The 19,047-nt window shown below is 40.4% G+C and overlaps 2 protein-coding genes and 1 long non-coding RNA gene across 6 annotated transcripts; 1 reads left to right on the forward strand and 2 right to left on the reverse strand.

Moving 5' to 3' along the window:
- Positions 1 to 935: 935 nt before the first annotated feature.
- LOC131016722 (ankyrin repeat-containing protein At5g02620-like) lies at positions 936 to 3,829 on the reverse strand. 3 transcript variants are annotated; one of them, XM_057945426.1, is made up of 4 exons: positions 3,601 to 3,829; positions 2,889 to 3,483; positions 2,192 to 2,601; positions 936 to 1,925 (listed from the first exon to the last, which is right to left on the reverse strand). In XM_057945426.1, the coding sequence occupies exons 2-4, from the start codon at positions 3,208 to 3,210 to the stop codon at positions 1,062 to 1,064; spliced, it is 1,596 nt and encodes a 531-aa protein (XP_057801409.1). In that variant the 5' UTR covers positions 3,211 to 3,483; positions 3,601 to 3,829; the 3' UTR covers positions 936 to 1,061. The 3 variants fall into 3 exon arrangements, with proteins under 3 accessions (XP_057801409.1, XP_057801410.1, XP_057801408.1); XM_057945427.1 differs by having other exon boundaries at positions 2,889 to 3,435; positions 3,601 to 3,764; XM_057945425.1 differs by having other exon boundaries at positions 2,889 to 3,764.
- Positions 3,830 to 5,708: 1,879 nt separating this feature from the next.
- On the forward strand, positions 5,709 to 8,603 carry LOC131016723 (protein ALP1-like). Of its 2 annotated transcripts, XM_057945428.1 has the most exons (6): positions 5,709 to 5,870; positions 5,968 to 6,031; positions 6,166 to 6,269; positions 6,480 to 7,008; positions 7,099 to 7,324; positions 7,417 to 7,974. In XM_057945428.1, exons 4-6 carry the CDS (start codon positions 6,484 to 6,486, stop codon positions 7,875 to 7,877), a joined length of 1,212 nt encoding a protein of 403 aa, XP_057801411.1. In that variant the 5' UTR covers positions 5,709 to 5,870; positions 5,968 to 6,031; positions 6,166 to 6,269; positions 6,480 to 6,483; the 3' UTR covers positions 7,878 to 7,974. The 2 variants fall into 2 exon arrangements, 1 of the variants encoding a protein (XP_057801411.1); XR_009099195.1 differs by lacking the exons at positions 5,709 to 5,870; positions 6,480 to 7,008; positions 7,099 to 7,324; positions 7,417 to 7,974 and adding an exon at positions 8,073 to 8,603 and having other exon boundaries at positions 5,880 to 6,031.
- Positions 8,604 to 17,261: 8,658 nt separating this feature from the next.
- On the reverse strand, positions 17,262 to 18,209 carry LOC131016724 (uncharacterized). Its single transcript, XR_009099196.1, has 3 exons — positions 17,897 to 18,209; positions 17,696 to 17,805; positions 17,262 to 17,625 (listed from the first exon to the last, which is right to left on the reverse strand). It is a non-coding gene; the product is annotated as an uncharacterized LOC131016724 (long non-coding RNA).
- Between the last annotated feature and the right edge of the window lie 838 nt (positions 18,210 to 19,047).

Raw genomic sequence — 19,047 nt, forward strand, 5'->3', positions numbered from 1 at the left:
CTCCAAGTTGATTCCTCCCATATCGGGATGATAATCGGCGGAGAGATCGGGCCACCAATTACGATGACAAGTCTGCTCCGGTGGAATGATTCCTCTGCTCGGGCAACGCCAGAGGAATCAAGTCTTCTTGGACGGATTGATTCCGCTGCTCTGGCAAAGCCAGAGGAATCAAGTCTTCTCAGGTGTCATGATCCCACTGCTCTGGCAAAACCAGAGGAATCGAGTCTTCGCTGACGGCGTGATTCCGCTGCTCTGGCGAAGCCAGAGGAATCGAGTCTTCTCTGGACGACATGATTCCGCTGTTCTGGCAAAGCCAGAGGAATCGAGACTTCTCTGGTGGTTCGGCTTGGTAAGCAATAAGGTTTACCACCTTTAAGCTCTGATCCGTCGGTCCTTCTCCAATTGGCCTTTTCAGCTCTTGCCTCCAGATTTCCTCCACCAACGTCATTAAATTAGCCTTGAACGTCTTGGCCCTAGCTCTCGTCACTGGACCAACGGGCACGTGCACCGGATCTTCATTCTGTGCAGCCTCTGAAATTCGGCTCTGCTCTGCATCCCGGTCTCTGCTCTGAAATGCATCAGTGTGGATCCATGAAGGAGGAAAATATGAAGAGAAATGGAAGAAAGAAAATTGTTGATGAAGAAGATGTGTGGAGAAATGGAAGAAAAGAGTTTTTAAAGAGAAGGAAAAAAAAATGTACGGTCAAGGCACGAATTCCAAGAAAATAACAGTCAATTTTTTTTCAAAATTCAATTTTTTTTTTTTCAGGCACGTGCATTGCACGCGCCATACAATTCCTTCCTTCGTGCATACTCGAACACTCGAGAAAGCCTCGAGTAAGGCACCTCGCAACGGCCTACTCGAGTGCAACGCCCTACTCGAGTAAGCATTCGAGTAGGGCCGTTGCGGGTGCTCTTAGTCACCGAAAATTGAATTTAGTTCCACCACCAAATTACTATTATTGTACGTCTGCCCACCAATATCTTTTTAAATTGTTGGAAACAGAAAGTAAGAAGAAGAGAAGGGAAGCAATATGATAGTATTATATATGATGAATTTATCAGAGAGCATAGAGCTTATTGCAGGCTTCCTCGGCGGCGTCGGAGTCGGACATGACCGACACCGACCACGACTGTGAGCGGCTGTTTCTAGCTGACCTCCTGAGGTTGGAGGCCTCAATCCTATGCATCACCACCCAATAGCAGAGCGTCCCCAGCGTGGTTGCCATGATCAAGCTCCCAATCACCGTCACCCCCACCGCCAGCCACCGCTCCTCCTCCCCCACTATGATGTAGCACAGCGCCAGGAACGCCACCGACACGAACGTGCAGGCCAGCCACATGAGCTTGTTGATGACCGCCATCATCTGCTTCTTCGCCCGCCTCTCCACCACCACCACCGACGTCTGCACCACCACCACCGCCAGCGATATGAAGAGCGCCAGCGAGTCGAATATCAGGAAGATGGTGAATTCCACATTGGGGGCGATGTTGGCCTCCCCGAGGGAGAGCCCCTTGGGGACATTCTTCCGGTCATCCGCGTACTGCCCCGGCAGCGTGAAGATGGCCGCGAACGCCACCGTGGCGATCAGCACGGCCACCACCGTGGTGGAGGTGATGGCGTTGTTGAGGCCCTCCGACTGCATCTTCCCGAGGCGCTTGGCGATGCCGCGCACCCGCCGCCTCGTCTGCCGCGTGTGCTGCAGCTGGTCGTGCACCTCGTGCTTGATGTCGCTCACCGTCTGCTTCAGCTGCCGCGCCGCGCTCGGCGGCGACAGGGATTTCGCGCTCTTCACGCCGGACTGCTGCAGGAGGGCCACCACCGCCGAATGCCCGGTCTTCTCGGCCGTGTCCAAGGCGGTCTCCCCTGATTTGTTGATGGCTTCTTTGTTTAGCTCTTTGTGTTTGAGCAGAGCTTCCAGAATCTGCACAAGCATCGCATTTTAATTAGAGGAGAAAATGAAGATTGAAATGAAATACTCTCTCCGTTTCATTACAAATGTCTCATTGCTTTTGGGCACGAAGATTAAAAAATGTGTAGAAAGTAGATAAAGTTGATTGGTGCAAATTGTTTAAATATTAAGTATAGAGAGAGAATATATTGTCAAATAAGGAATGAGATATTTGTAACGAGACATGTCATTATGGAAAATGGAACATTTGTAATGGGACGAAGAGAGTAAGAAGGTACCTGCGGTCGAGCCTTTCTTGTGGCTATATGCAATGCGGTATTGGCCTTGGCATCCTGCATTGTTAGAAGAGCAGAATCGGCGGCGATGAGGTCATCGACGACATGAGTGCTGGTGCCCTTGACGGCCATGTGAAGGGCCGTCTGGCCCTTCTTGTCTTGCCACGTGGCGATCCCGGGCTCTTTCCGTAGAATGGCCTTCACCACCTCCAAATGGCCGTATCTCGCTGAAGAATGCAGTGCCGTTTTCCCATTGTTTCTTGCTATTGTGGCAAGACTGCTATTCCTCTCCAACAGGAAACTCACCACCTCAACGTGCCCTTGCGCTGCCGCCGTGTGCAACGCCGTCGTGTTCGATTGGTCCACCGTCGCCAGCAGCTCAGGATCCGCCTCCATCAGAGCCTTCAACACTCCTGTTAATTAATCAAAACTCAACAATTTCAATTGGAAACAAAACTCATCTTTTTTCTAGTTTTAGTTTCCAAATAGCTAGGTTACTTAGGGGGGATCAACAAATAAGTTCCATTTTTGGGTGCCCAAAAAAACAGCTTGGAACTAGAAAATCTAAACTAATTACGACTAGACATACATGCTCAACAATATTGATTACTTGATATGTTAAAAGCATAGCACAAACCAAAAATCAAGATGAAGACACACATAGTAATGAAGTTAGCACAAAATGGAATAGGATGGTGACCTAATTTGCCCATCTTGGCAGCGATATGAAAGGCATCAAAACCATTCTTAGCCTTCAAGGCTGCAAAGCCAACATCATAGTGCTTGATCATCTCCTCAACCAGCTCAACGTGGCCGCACTCCGCCGCTGCGTAAAGGGCGGTTTCGCCGGACTGGTTCTGCTTCGACAGCAGCTCAATGAGCTCCTCTCCTCCGCCGCCGCAGCCATTGATGATCTCAACCACCACCTCCAAATTCCCTTCTCTCGCAGCTGAATGCAGAGCTGAATCATCCCTTTTCCCCGTTAGCTGCTTCTTTATCTGCTTCTGCGGCTTAGCTTCCATCAAATTAATTAAACCCCCCTTTTTCTCTTGCAAAAACCCAGATCAAGATCAAGATTTCTGTGTCGGCGGTGGAATCTTGGGTGGAATTTCGACGAGATTGAGAAACCCCAGATCAAGAACACACGTGCGGTGTATTTTTATCTGATTTGATTTCTATAGTATTCACATTATCAGTAACGCTCCAACTCAGCACTCATTAATCATTTGCTCTGTTCAAAAAATATTCTGCAGAAACGATCAAGTCAAACCTCACAAAAATGATCAACTCTGCATCTGAAACCAAAACAATTAAACCATAAGAAGTTTCAATCGTATGATCCGGTTACAGAATAGGTAGAAGAAGGAAAAAAAGATGGCTAAAGGAAACGGCAGATGCTGCAAGATCATCACCTGTAATATCAAGAATTCACTCGCTCTGGGATAAGGTTTTGGGAAGAGAGAGAGAAAATGATACAGAAATACATGAGATAGACAGTTGAAGTAACAGTGTCACAAAATGAGTGGCAACAAAAAGCCAACACATGGGTTGATGCTTCTTTGTTTTATTCAAAAAAAAAAAGCCTTTGCAGCCCTATTATTCCTGTTATTAGAAAAAGGAGAAAAAACTGAAACAACCTTATCGCGTAGAACGTAAAAAAGAGAGTACAACAATCATTAGTTAATTAGCGGCATGTGACTGCTTTCCCAAACCGACCGCTTGCTTTACACGAGCTAAACTTATTCCATATTTAAACTTTTTTTTACCGATTATTTTTCAGGAGAATAGATAATAGAATAGTGCTATTTGGATAAAAATTTATTAAAAAAAAAGGTTAAAATATTTCAAAAATCTATTTATTTAAAAAATTTGGTTCAATGTTAAAAATGATTTAATTAGTTTTATTATTTTCTCTGTATTGTAGTTTTTTTGTAATTTTTTAACAATTTTTTTTGTACCATTTGTACTTTAAAAATAATAAAAATTGAAAAGGTTATTAAAAAATTATAATATGGAGAAAATAATAAAACTAGCTAAATTCATTTTCATTTTGAACCAAAATTTATAAATAAATTTATTTTATAAAGTATTTAACTATGTTTTGTCAGAATACATTTTGTCCAAATAGCATTATTGTAGATAATACTTCACCCATCCAATTAAAAGCGACCACTTTCTTTTGGGCACATAGATATTAAGAAGAGGATTATTATAATTTAATTAAGTGTGGTCCACCAAAATTAATGAATTAATTAAGACTTTCTTCAACCTATCTTCTTCTTCTTCTGGGCGCTTTCTTCTTCAGCCAATTAGAGAAAAGCTTAAAAATTTGATCATACCAAACACAAAGAATCACTAGACATAATACTCAAGAGAATCCTAATTAGATAGAATTTGCGAAAAAAAATTCCCAACTAAGTTCAAAATATTTTACAACGCAAAATGATAGAATAAAAAATATGGAATTCATCTCTCAATTAGTCTTCCACAACTAACTCAACATCGACGAGCACCACTGCCGCCGCCTGAGGGATGAGCGCCGCCGCAGTGAGGGGAAAGGGTCGTCGCGGTGAGGAGAATCGGTGGAACAATAGCAGCGGCAATGAGGCTCTCAAATTTATCCTATACCTCTCTCTCTCTCTCTCTCTCTCTCTCTCTCTCTCTCTCTCTCTCTGTCTCTTGCCCCAAACAGAACAAACACACACCAACAATGACGAGCTCCACCGCCGCTTGAACCCTAGCCCCAAAATTATCCTTCACCCTCCCTGATTTCTGGTGATAAGGATGACTCCTTGCCACTGTCGTGCTGTAACTAATGACTCTTTTGATTTCTGGCCACCACTGACCCCCACCTTCAAGCTTTCCCCTAAATTTGGAAACAACGACAACATCGTAAGGGACTAGCGCTGCCGCAGTGAGGGGAAATGGTCGCCTTAGAGTGCGGTGGGTAGAGAGAGAGACGAGAGAGAAAGATGAAATGAAGTGCGGCTAGGGATGATTAGGACTTAACCTAATGGGCTTAATTAAGTTCAAATAATGCCTTATTTTGAAAAGATGTCATTTTTAGTGGGATAAACTAAAATAGAAAGGTGACCAAATTTAGTCGGACGGCGTAGTGGTTATATCCGATTTCTTCGTGAAAATCTCTAATACCCAAATTACACTATAGGCAAAAGAAAAAAAAAAAGGTATAGGGTAATATTTTGCTATTATAAGAACTATCAAAACTACGAAAGAGATGCAAATGATTCACATTTGTATCTTAATTTGTAACCTTTTAAATTAGGCAAATTTTTGAATCATAATTTTTAAACGCTTTTTTATTATTCTACTACTATCATTTAATAAATTAAAAGTTAATAAACTCAGGTGACAAGCAGAATCTAATATAGAAATTGATGGGCAGGCACATATTGGATGAGGTCTTACCAAAAGCTTACACATGTTTAATGTGTTAAAATTTTTATGTATTTGTTTGATGTTTACAATAATTTTTGTGTACATTAAGGGCCAGTTTGATTTCCTTGTAATTGGCGTATTAGCTCCTTTAATGGGCTAACTTTTGCGTTTGAACTCCAAGTAAAATAAAGCTGAAAGCCCTTCAAAAACACTAGGCCCGGCCTAAAATGATGGATTTCTCGAGGAAAGCTAACTGAGGCTCCCCCCTGGTTAGCTAATCTAGGTTATTGCGTAATTTCGATTCTCACATATTTGCCCCTCTTTTCAAATTCCAAATATATTCATTTTCCCATCTGCCGCTCATTTGCAATTGTGAGCAGAAATTTCAAGGGAACAAGGTGCAACGAGTTCGCGCCGCCCCACACCTTCTTCTTCGATCTACAGGTGTTTTTCTGTCTCTATGAATAAGGATTTCAATTTCAATTGAGTCAAGTTTTTTGGAGCAACTGGAACGATATTTATCATTCCTTACTCGTCATCTTGAATGTTCATTACCCGGTGTTTGCGTTGGACTGCAGGGGTGCGCGATTTGCTGGGTCTATAGTCGCCGACTTCAATTGCCGTCGAGCGGTGGTCGGCTGTTGTTCAATTGAATTTTCAACGGACTACTGTTATCTGTTCTGTGAGTGTTTCAAGCCCATTTTCTTTGCAATTGACGAGTGTTTCAATTCCATTTTCTTTCCCAGTTCAAGAGTGTCTTACTGTGAAGTTGTGTAAATGTTGGAATGGTGACTTTGTTGTTTTGTTGCTGCTATAAAATGTATGCACATCGCATTGCTCTTGTGTTTTAAGTTATGCATTTGTGAATTATTTTTGAATGTTGTATGCCCAGCCTGATGGATATTATACGGCGTAAGAATGCTTGTGTGTATATGGCCGTAGAGGAAATTTTGCATGATCAGATGATGCAAATTTCGGTCGTTGTCGATGCTGTTGATAGGGCAAGGTCCCAGAAACGTAAGCGTAGAGTTCTAGCTGTGCCGTATGGGATGCTGCATAGAATCCCAGATCAAGTAAAGCACCTTAATCGAATTATAGGTTTTAGCGATGTCGATTGTCTAACAAATTTGAGGATGGACCGAAATACATTCGGTAGGCTATGTCTGTTGTTGAGAGACTTGTGTGGGCTGAAAAATGGTAGGTTTGTGTCTGTGGAGGAGCAAGTTGCGTTATTTCTTTCTGTACTTGCTCACCACAAAAAGAATCGTGTTGTTAAGTTCGATTTTTGGAGAAGTGGGCAGACCGTGTCACATTATATTCATGTTGTGCTGAGAGCTGTCTTGCGTCTCCATGGTATACTGCTGGTAAGGCCCACCGCGGTACAGGAAGCTTCAACCGACCCGCGTTGGAAATGGTTTAAGGTATGTGATATAGCATTCTTACAAGCATTAAGCTATATATGTCTATATTCTGATTTTTATGAAAAATTTACAAAATTACATTGTTTACAGGGTTGCTTAGGTGCATTAGACGGCACATACATCAATGTTATGGTGCCAAATATTGATAAACCGCGGTATCGAACAAGGAAGGGACAGATTTCAACAAATACACTTGCAGTTTGTGACAAAGATATGAAGTTTGTATACGTTTTGCCGGGATGGGAGGGATCAGCCGCAGATGTTAGGATTTTGCGCGACGCGTTGAACCGACCTAATGGATTGAAGGTGCCTAGGGGTAAGTTGTGGACATATATAATAGTGTTTTATTGATGGCATATCTGCAAAGTACTTCAAGTTTATTGTATTGCATTGTTTGGTCTGGTGTAGGCTCTTACTATCTCGTAGATAATGGATACGCCAATTCCGAGGGGTTTCTCGCACCCTATAAAGGGGTTCGGTATCATCTCAAAGAGTGGGGACCTACAGCCGTACGCCCACAAAACGCTCAAGAATTGTTCAATATGCGCCACACGAAGGCTCGGAATATCATTGAACGTGCCTTCGGTGTTATGAAGATGAGGTGGGGGATTTTGAGGAGCTCTACGTTTTATCCCGTGAAGGTCCAGAATCGACTTATTATGGCGTGTTTTTTATTGAATAATTTCATTAGAACGGAGATGGACGTGGATCCTATCGAACAAGCATTCGATAATCTACCACATGATAATGCTTTCAATGAACCGGAGCACGGAGAGTATGTGGATGCAGTTGAGTCGTCTCCCGAATGGGCTGCGAAGCGTGATGCCATTGCCCGATCAATGTGGCAAGAATATGTTGCAATGCACTGACTTCATTGGGATATATAAATTGTCGTGTCATTTATTTTTGAACCTCAATTTCCATTATTTTGTGAGGACAAGAAATTATTGTTTGTGACATTTTCTGCCCATGATTTTCAATATTTGGAAGATGTTGGTATTTGTTGCTTTCTATACCTTTTCTGCACGAATTTTTCTTGCTCACTCTTTGGTGTTTTGGAATAGGTATGTTATGGATAATCGTGGTTGGTTTACTGCCCCTTTTTGTTCTTGTGGAAATGGAAGGATGTTACTGCGGTGCGCAGGAGTGAAGGCTCGAAATGCCGGTCGTTATTATTACAAATGCCCTCACAAAGGTGGCCATGTCGGAGAGTTCTTTTGGTTTGATGAGGTCCACTGCCAAGGCGAGGCATCATATTTCAGCGCACCACCGCCGGTTGCCTCATTTTCCAATTCCTCTGTTCCACGACCTGCCAGTTCCTACACAGACAATGCAAGAGACGACCTGGGCCTGGGCGCAGGAGACACAATACCTGAAGTTGGGAGAGTGAGGAGAGACACCGACGAGCAAAATAATTTTATATTCATGGCGATCGTGTTTATGTTGATAGGATTTGTTGTGGCTAAACTTGTGTAACTGAATTTCGTTTTAGGATGGCACGAACTTCGTTTCAATCTATTTTGTAACTTTATGGAGATCGTCTCGAATGCTTTATTGCTAAAGTTAAGGAACTTGAGGATGTTTTGAAATACGATAGGAATTGATTTTATGTTGCAATCTATATTATATATAAAAGACTAGTTTATGTTGGAAAGACATTTTGTGATTACACTCGAGTGATTATGCTTCTGTATTAAATCCTATTTCCATATCTTCCATACAACTCAACCCATTATGACTATATTCAATGCATTGTTAAAGATTGCAAGTTAATCCATTTGGAGAGCAGAATTCGCCCAATGAAACTCAAGATTTTGACTTGATTATGCTCTGTTTTCTTACTGCTACACGGCCATTAACATAAATGCAGAAAATTTGATTGCCCCAACTACCCTAATTAAACGCTGCAATTAAGAAATAACTCTCCAAATATTCCTATATCTTTCTATAAATACCAAGGCCAACCCCCTATTTCAAATGCAACAGAAAATTCATCTATCACAATAAGAAGATGCTTTTCGAAGATATTCCAGATCAAGCTTGGTTCTTCTATGGGGGCGAATGGAAGAGGCAAATGGACTCGATGCTGCTGCGAAGGATATTTGAGATTGAAAGAGACACAGGGATCATTCGTAAGCTTCCTGCTATAGCATTATATTTTCAGTGACAATGTTGATGAACTGTTTCTCTCTAAACTACAACGTCTACTACTTTTCTTTTGACGTTATTCAGCCGGATGGGGTATCAACAGCATACATGCAATCCTTACTGTAACTGGCGACCTCAACGATATGTTTGCCAAAGATTTCACAACCTTTGACATCAAAGAAAAATTGATAACGTTGGAGGGCCGATTCAACACTTACGTGAAACTGATGAATAGGCCCGACACTCATTGGGATCAACCTTCGAATCGCATCATCGCGCTTGATGAAGTGTGGGATAAAATCTTCTTGGTGTGCTACCTCCTTCTTGCATTATTGTTTTACATTCTGGTCACCATTTCTTCAATTAGAAACTGACATAATATTGTATCATTTGCGAAGGAGAATGTGTGGGCGCAAGCTTATTACTACGTTGGTGAGCCGGAGTACTACAAGATGTGTTCGCTATTTGGAATAAAAAAGCTCAAACATGAACTAGGCCATGAAGTAATCACTATAAGCTCTACAGTGCGAACTCAAGTTCTCTCCGATGATGAGGACGACACTTCCCCAATCGTGAAAGAACCGAAAACTGTTGTCCGCAAGCTCTTTCCTGAAGATGATGATTCTATCATCAACCTTGAACTCTAGATTTGGTTTTGAGAATGGTCACCTTTTGTTTTCGTAGCAACCAGTTATGGTAAAATGTTTCCAATATTTTTGTGGAGTATGTTGTGGTGATGAAGCTTATTCATATGGATGTGCCTAGTTCATGTTACTAGATTTTTTAGCAATGCTAGGAATTGTTTGCTCGTGCCAATGATATAAAAAATCAAAGAGAACATAATATAAATAAAGGAAATTACCAAATAGATATCAGCAAGAACACACCAACAATGTCACATTTGTTCCAACAACAAGAACAAATGTTATGAAATGGAAAACTACATCGTGGCAAGTTCACCAACTATTAAATACTACTAGAACTGGAAATGCATCAAAGTCTATGCAAAAGCATCAAAATAGATAATTAAGACTGCACCAAGCATAAATGTGCCAAGTCTTTACCAAAAAACTTCAAACCACTACCATCAGAAGTCACTTGAACCTCCCCTCAAGGAAACGCCTCGCATATGCCTCCTTCGCACTCGTCGGCAGGCCGCGAAAAATCTCGAGACGCTCCGTCTTGTCTGCGAGGAGCTCGCACACATCGAATTTGTCCTCCAAAGTGAAGCCCCCGATGTCACCAAGCTGATCAAAGACCTCTTGCCTAGCCTTTCCCATGTCAAAGTCATAGCCAATCCTATTTGCCAAGTTCTCCAGCCTCTTATCTGTGGTACGGTTGATCTCACGAAGCACTTCACACAGAGCACTCATATCTTCCGGTTGTTTGCGCTTCCTGCCAACACCAGCAGATGCGGTGGTCCCCTTGCTGCTGTGTCCTACACTTTCTTCGACAATTTCATGCTCCGGCGTGTCAGCAAGATTGACATGGTAATCGGAATCGGGAGTGTTCACCTCTACATTTTCGCGACGCTGCATCTCGTTGACTGCATCCAGCAAGTCCTCAGCTTGTTCCCCGGTTGCTCGGTCTTTCCCGAAAACCTCTTTCCAATCATCTAGCATCGGCCATGGCTTGTATCTCATCAGCCTTGCATTAGGATCACACTGCATTGGAGAAGTATCAGCAACCATAGTTAAGCAATGTCATTTAGAAACTATAACACATTTGTGCAAGAAATTTGAAGAGTACCTTCACTATTTGCTCCCACATTTCATTCGAGCAATCAATCAAATAGTCTCCGTTGGTATTAAACCCAAATCCACTACGCCCTAACATCTGTGACAAGCTATAGTAATTCTTTTTCCATGCACATATCTTGGAGTTTATGTGCGGGACTCCTTTTAGATCCGTTTCTGGAAACACAGCCTTCATCCCCTCCTCGAGTTTAGTTAGGTATCCCGCCCTAAAGCCGTTATCCGACTTCCAGCCCTGAACCACCAATTCCTTCAACGAAGTGATTAGTGTTTCCTCCTCCTTACATGTCCAACTCCTCCGTGTCTTCTCCGTCTTATTAACACGGCCACCGCCTAGACCACAACTCCCTAGGAATCATGTAACGTTATTCATTGAGAAGCAAATGAAAATATGAAAACTAGCATAATATCCACCACAGAAACGATTCTTAAACATGAAAAAAAATAAAAATCCAAACTACAATATAGATTAAAGACAGCAACATCAGTATTCAACGCAAAGCAGTAAAAAGAAAAATAAAAACTGGCATGCATATTCACCATACTACGGATTGGAAAACAAGTGAAAAAGTAGTGTTAACTGGATAAAAAAAAATGCAAACAACAAACTTAAATAGAACAAAAACAATGGCGCATCAGTTTACTGTCGATGAAAAAAAAAACTCAAATAACATGCAGAAATAAGCAAAACTTATGGCTCCATAAGTTACCTTGCTGCGCCGATGCCATCGCGACTGCAACGATATCCAAAGAAAACTCCACCTAGAACGGTATTTGCAACTCTCTTCGAACTTTGTTTCTGCAGATGTGAAGATCTCCATCGATTTGGAGATATAAGTAGGCGAGCAAGCCCGCGAAATAGCAGACGCTTCACATTCTCGGCGGGATTTTGCTGAGGATACGCGTGGAAATAAGAAAAAATGACGAGGATAATATAGTAATATCATCTATTAAACCTGCAATTACCAAAGCAATTCAAACACCGCGCATGCGCTAAGAGTAGGTTAAATGATTCCTATCAAACACGCGGCCCATTTACCGCTACACCCTAATCCAGATTACTATAAAGTGGTTTAAGTTAAGTGGGCTTAAACCGACTGCCAAATCAAACACGGCCTGAAATGTGTTATTGTGTGCTGCTTGAGATTTAAGATGCTGAAATATTATTTATAATATAATTTTGAAATTGTGATTGTAATTTATTATAAACATTAAAAACTTTTAAATTTGTGAATCGTCAACTTCATCAAAACCTTCCTTCCACAAATAATAATAATAATCGTGAAATTTATATTTTTGTAAAATATTTATGTTGAGTATTTACATGCCTTCTCTGAACTTATCCAGTCTTGAGAAGAGAATAAAAACAAAAGGTCGTCCTTATAATCAACATTTTCAAATTATAAGAAGACCAAATAAATGTGAACCGTTGATTTATTTAATATAATTGGGTAAAATATATACTATTAATTCTGGTTTTGAGGACGTTGACCCGAAAGGCATGGAGTCAAGGTCAAGCCCGCCTCTTCCAATTACGCGGTCCTCTCGTGGGGGCGGGTCCCACTCCCACTCTTATCAAATGGGGCCCAGTAGTTTGTAGGCTAGTAAAAAAGTCGTCTGTTATGAGTCATGAATTATGACAGCTTTCTATTACTCTAATCTTTCCTAACTGTTGTGGTGTCCTCTTCTGGGCGCTTCATATCAATATAATTTCATTCATGCTAAATTTTGTTCACTTTTATTTTTGTAATGTGATCACACAAAATATTATAATTGCATGCACGAGTACATGCATAATGCCTATTAAACCGGCCTTAAGGTCCAGGGTCGAATAATTGAAAAAAATAAAGAATTAGTCCCACGTAAGAGACGGGTCGAAGCGAGGCACGTTACGGGTCGGGGCGTGCCTGGGAGCGAGTCACAGGTTACAAATAGGGATGTCAATACAGCCCAAAATCCGTGGGCTGACCCGAATAACTCGATAAAATTAGAGGGTTAGGGTTGAATAATCGCAATCCGAAAAAACCTCCAGCCCGCTTAGCCGGCACCCGACTAACCCGGAACCCGATAGGGCTAGCCTAAAAATCCGATGGGCTGGCCCGGTGGGCTGACGGAATTGTGACTGATGCATCCAATTACAACTTCTGCTATGTTTAGATCTACGGCATTTGCTTAAATATATATATGTAGCCTCGTTAAAAAAAGTGAAATTAATTAGTTAGAATATATATGTGTGTGTGTGTTTGCAATCTCATTAAAAAAAGTGAAATTAATTACGGATTTTTTGTAGAAATTGATTATTAGTATCTCATTAGTTAAAAATTAATTATTAGTATCTCATTTTAAAGTGATACCGATTTTTTTTCCTGTCAATGAGACGTGCATGGCAAATCAACTAATAATTCAGTAATAATCCAGATTGATTCTAGTGCATTGATACATGTTAAATTTTACTATTTCATTTTAATATTATTTTATATATGTAATCTTGAATATCTTATATTTTTGCATTTCATGTTTTTCTATATATTTTATATCTTTAATATCTATGTATATTTTATACATTATACATTAGATCATTAGGAATAATAAAATACAAATGATAATTTTATTTTTACGCTTTGACCTGATTAGCCCGATGGGCTAGCCCGAAATCCGAAAGTTTAGGGTTAGGTTGAAGATTTACAACTCGAAAAAATCTCCAACCCGACTAACCCGGAACCCGATAGGGCTAGCCCGAAAACCCGATGGGCTGGCCCGATTGACATCCTTAGTTACACATTATGAATTGATTTTAAAATATATAATAATTATTTTCCTAAATAAATATAAAAATGAAGTTATGATGCAGTGATTAATAATTATTTTCCTAAATAAATATATAACTATATAAGTATCATTTTCACCTTACAACTGCCCAGGTTTGAAATCCGCTAAATGCATCATTTTGTAACTTTTTTATTTTCAGCATTTTAGTTTTTCTATTTTTCTATTTTTTTTATTTTTCTCTTTTCAGCTTTTTTTCTTCTTCTATATTTCCGTTTTTCTTTTTTCATTTCAGCGTCTTCTTTATTTATTTTTTCTATTTTTTCGTTTTTCTTTTTTCTTTTTTCTTTTCAACATTTTATTTATTTATTTTTCTATTTTTTTATTTTTCTTTTTTATTTTCAGCATTTTTGTTGTTTTTTTTCTTCCTATTTTTCATTTATTTATGATTTTTTAAAAAATACTCCCTCCGTCCCGCTAAAGTTGGCTACATTTGTTTCGGCACGGAGATTAAGAAATGAAGTGTTATGTTTTAATTGAGTGGGGCCCATCAAAATTATTGAGTTAATTAAAATAATTTCTTCCTCCTTTCATCCACTGCCACCCACCTCCGGCGAAGTCGCCGGCATCAGCCACCCCCTCCTCCGGCGAAGTCGCCGCCACCCTCGTCTCCTTCTGTCCCCCTCGTCTCCCTCATCAGCCACCCCCTCTGTCCCTCAAATCTGCCAACAACCACCACCACCGCCGCCAACCAGAACCCTTCAAAATCCACTCAAAAACCAGATCTTGCCCCCAAACACTGTGAAGGCGAATAGAGGGGGAGAGGGAGGACGAAAGGCGGCGGCGGCCGGAGAGGCGAGAGGCGGCGGCGCAGGCGAACCAAAAATTTAACCCTAATACATAGAAATAGAATTTAATAAATCCCAAAAATCGCCAATTGAATTACGATAATTCTTCAAAATACCAAATTTCGAACAACAAATTATAATAATGAATCAAATGATTTCGAAATAAAAACCATTAATTAATCCAATAATAATACCACCGATTTGGAATAAACACCAAAACATCAATGATGACATTCCCCATCCCTAGCAGCTGTTGGCAGCCCCGAATAGAGGCTCCACTTCTGCCTCGATCACAGAATCCTTCATCTTCTTGTTTCACTTGACGACTATACCGTGGACCTGAACCGGAACCCGCTCCGATGTCGGCTTGGTGCATCCTTCGTCGTCTTTTTCCAGCTCTAAGCACTACAAAAAAACCGCGAAATACCTGCGCCATTACCGGCGGCAAAATTACCGCAGGTAATTACTGGCGGGCCAACGACGCCGAAAGAAGGCGGGTCGGTTTCCTTGTTTAACGGCGTTATTACCGGCGGCGTTGTCGCCGTCGTTAATTACCATCGGCATTACCGGCGGTAACGATGCCGCCGGTAACTAGAGGCGGCTCACCGCCGGTATGTTAAAACTTATTTAATTTATAATTAATGCGTGAATTACCGGCGGCAAAATGCCGCCGCTGATTCTTTAATTAAAACCGCAGATCCCCTTTTCTTTCACAGAACTCACGCAGACCCTCAAACCTCAAACCCTTTCCCTGCCCTGCCTGCCCTGCCCTGCCGCACCTCCTCGCCGACCGCCAGCCGCCAGCCACCGCCGCCGTCAGTCCACCGCCGCCGGCCAGCCACCCCTGCAGGTATTATTTCTCTCTCTTTCTCTTTCTCTCTCACTTTCACATTTAATTAATATATTTCTTTAAAATTTAATTAATTAGTTGAACGACGCCGCTGCCGACACCGCCATCGCTACCGCTCCGCCGCCGACCACTACCGTACGCTTTCGTTCTCGTTAATTATTTGATTTATTTATTAATTATTTTGTTAGATTAAAATTAATATTAATTAGATAATTTTAATTAATTTATAATATTTGAAAGTATGATTAATTAATTTAAACTTTGTATTTTAATATTATTTTGTTAGAATCTAATTAATGTTAATTTGATTAATTTTAATTAATTTAGAATATGTGAAGTGTGATTAATTTTAATGAGTTAAATTATATTGAAATTTGTTTTTACAATCTAATTAATAATTAATTAGTTGGAGTTTGATTAATTAAAGTTGTTTGATTAATTATAAAGCATGATTAATTTTAAGTATGAATTTGTTAGAGATTTATTAATTATGTTAAATAATTTTGTTAAATGAAGTATGATTAATTGAATTTTAAGTATGGTAGTATGTGTTTATCATGAAATGATATGATATTATATATTGTGGGATAGATTTAATCAATTAATAGGGACAGTGCGACTGTGAACAGTGGAGTTTGCATTAAAGGCTCGGTCTATGACAGAGATGTGCTAGACTTTTATGGGCGTCTGCAGGAGGTTTGCGTGCTGGAGTATCCGGGGTATCCAATTAAGAAGACAGTCTTGTTCAAATGTGAATGGTTTGACTTGTCGGCTCAGGGAACTTCTATTGATACGGACTTCAAGTTGGTTTCAGTGAACCATACAAGAAGATACAAGAAGTATGATCCCTTTGTTTTAGCGAGTCAGGCAGTTCAAGTTTTTTACTGCCCCTATCCCAGTATAAACCAATCAAAGAAAAACTGGTGGTCAGCATGCAAGGTCAACGCAAGATCAAAGGTTCAGGTCTCAACTGACGCATCTAATTCAACATTAGATCAACCATTCCAAGAAGAGGTTGTTACTCTTATGTCTACCCACACAACTATAGACATTGACCAGCCACTTCTTCTTCATCCCCTCGGTGGAATCGTCGACATTGACGATGACGATGAACCAGAATCAGATGATCAACCGTTAACATCTGATGATGACGATAGTGATGATGACAGTAGTTGATAATGTATTTGTTTGCACTCAGTAGTTGATAATGTATTTGTTTGCACTCAGTAGTTGATAATGTATTTGTTTGTTAACAGTAGTTGATAATGTATTTGTTTGCACCCAGTATTTGATAATGTATTTGTTTGCTTGGTTGATGGATAGTGGGGGTTATGCTGTCGAAATTTCGTTAGATTCAAGTAATTCATCATATTTTGTGTGTGTCAATGCTTATATAAATCATTTTGAAACAGGTAACATGTCTCGTCGTAGAAGTATATTTTCGTTTGCTGCATCTAGTCGGGCTGATCCAAATGACCAGCCGACTGATGACACATCTGATGGGTCCGGCACAGGGATTTCTGCGACTCCTGAGACCCCTCAGGCGTCTAGTAGTTCACGGGCTAGAAGGCCCATCGCCCCTCCAGCTGCCACCATCAGGGCCAACGCGCCTAGGGAAGCACATGGGAGGATTGTCTTTCAGAGGATGCCCAATGGGTAAGTATTTTAATTTAAATCATTATTTTTCGTACAGCAAACAAATCCTTAAATTAGTTTTACACAGTGTTTTGATGGAGCCAGTGGGCCTGGCCAAAGCCTGCACTAAAGCATTTAAGAGGGTGGATAACCCAGGCGGGTACACTTGGAGGTTGACTCCCCCGGATGTGAAGGAGTTGTACTATGCTGAATTACAGGTATAATTGAATTTATAGTGCATATAAAAAATATTTGATAATCTATTGTAAAATGTTATATATTAAATTAACTATTTCATTCAACAGAAAGAGTTTTCTTGGTCGCCTGCGGACGAGCTTGAGGTCAGGGCCATGTGGGAGTTTAAAGCCAGCAAGAGGTACAGTGACATGATGAGCGACTACAAGAGGAAGCTCAGGGCTCATACCGATGCAGGGGTCGGGAGATGGATAGACCCGTCTGGATGTCTGCCGAATTCTGGACAGGACTCAAGGCATACTGGAGTCAGGAGGCTGTTCAGGCCGTTTCCGAGCGAGCACGTGCGAACCGGATGTCTGAGCCCGATGGACCCGGTACTGGGATCAGCAGGCACGTGGGAGGGTCTCGGTCCACTCGTGTCCTGCAGCAGAGTCTGGTTAGTAATTATCAAATAAATTCATAAGTATATACATAATATCACAAATAATAACTTGTTTATCTTATATGCATGCATGGACAGAGCTTGGACACTGGACTCCCCCTGACTGCACAGAACTATAGCACTTTCCTCCGCCTCCACATGCGCGAGGATGGATCTTTTCTGTCACAGAGGGATGCGGACATTGATGTAAGCGGTTAATTAGTTTAATCAAATATTAGTTATTCATAGTGAAATGTATTTATTTTAATACAATTTTCAATTGTTATGTCTGAATTAGGCGGAGATTCGTCGCATTGCTGTTGAGACTGGGCGAGAGGATCGGCTGCCTGAGATCTACTTGGAGGTCGTACGGCCCGACAGGTCCCGGCTCTACAGCACTGGAAGTGCCGGTAGGAGCCAGGTTAGTAGGGGGTCTTCTCAAAGCACATGCACTTCCATGATGTCTCAGCAGATGTATGAGACACGGATCTCCACGCTTGAAGAGCGCCTTCTGGCCGAACAAGCAGAACGTGAGGCCCTCCAGCAGCGTATGGCTGAAATCGAGGCGTTCATGAGGCGGTCGGGTCAGCTACCTTGAGCAGCACTTTATATTTTGGAATTAATGTTTTGGACTATGTAATTAATTCATGTTTTGGAACTATTTGTCTATGTTTAGGAACAAAATTACACTTGCACTTTCTTTTTACATTTATATATGTTATGTTGAGCAACTATTAATTTCATGTTTTCAAACAACATTACAATTAATTCGTAACAAAGTAATAAATTCAAAATAACGACGAATGGAAATAAATTCAAATTACTTATCTTAAAACAAATTATCTCCTTGTTTTTTATAAAAATAAGGACGTATGGAAATAAATTCAAAATACAATAATTATCATCATAAAATACTAATGGAGTATATAAACTATATTGATAAAAAAAATTAATTAATTAATTAATTAATTAATTAATAATAATATTAAATTAATAAATAAATTCTTTTGCGACATAAAAATAAAGACAAAAACGAGTTCGATCCGTAATTAACAGCATCTCATCGATATCATCTTGATATATTATAAGGTTATGAATATATATATGATTTTGTATATTGAATTAGACTTTAAATGAATTAATAGGTACTCTATATATCAATAATACGAGTGTTCTGTACTGGTGACCATTCGAAAGGAACTTCAAAGTTAAGCGTGCTTGACTTAGAGCACAACTAAGATGGGTGACCGACTGGGAAGTTCGTCTAAATAAATAATAAATAATAAATAATAAATAATAAATAATAAATAATAAATAATAAATAATAAATAATAAAAAAATTACCGGCGGGAAAATACCGCCGGTAATTAGCAGCGGCATTTTACCGCCGGTACGTGCAACAATTACCGGTGATATTCACCG

Source organism: Salvia miltiorrhiza, chromosome 3 (assembly GCF_028751815.1).
Source record: "Salvia miltiorrhiza cultivar Shanhuang (shh) chromosome 3, IMPLAD_Smil_shh, whole genome shotgun sequence".
NCBI classification, from domain to species: Eukaryota; Viridiplantae; Streptophyta; class Magnoliopsida; order Lamiales; family Lamiaceae; genus Salvia; species Salvia miltiorrhiza.

Coding starts and splice junctions, on each gene's coding strand:
- LOC131016723 (XM_057945428.1), top strand. CDS start 6,484: ATGGATATTATACGGCGTAAGAATGCTTGTGTGTATATGGCCGTAGAG. Junction 7,009..7,098: donor CGCGTTGGAAATGGTTTAAG/GTATGTGATATA, acceptor CATTGTTTACAG/GGTTGCTTAGGTGCATTAGA. Junction 7,325..7,416: donor TGGATTGAAGGTGCCTAGGG/GTAAGTTGTGGA, acceptor GGTCTGGTGTAG/GCTCTTACTATCTCGTAGAT.
- LOC131016722 (XM_057945426.1), bottom strand. CDS start 3,210: ATGGAAGCTAAGCCGCAGAAGCAGATAAAGAAGCAGCTAACGGGGAAA. Junction 2,602..2,888: donor TGCCAAGATGGGCAAATTAG/GTCACCATCCTA, acceptor ATTAATTAACAG/GAGTGTTGAAGGCTCTGATG. Junction 1,926..2,191: donor CAAGAAAGGCTCGACCGCAG/GTACCTTCTTAC, acceptor ATGCTTGTGCAG/ATTCTGGAAGCTCTGCTCAA.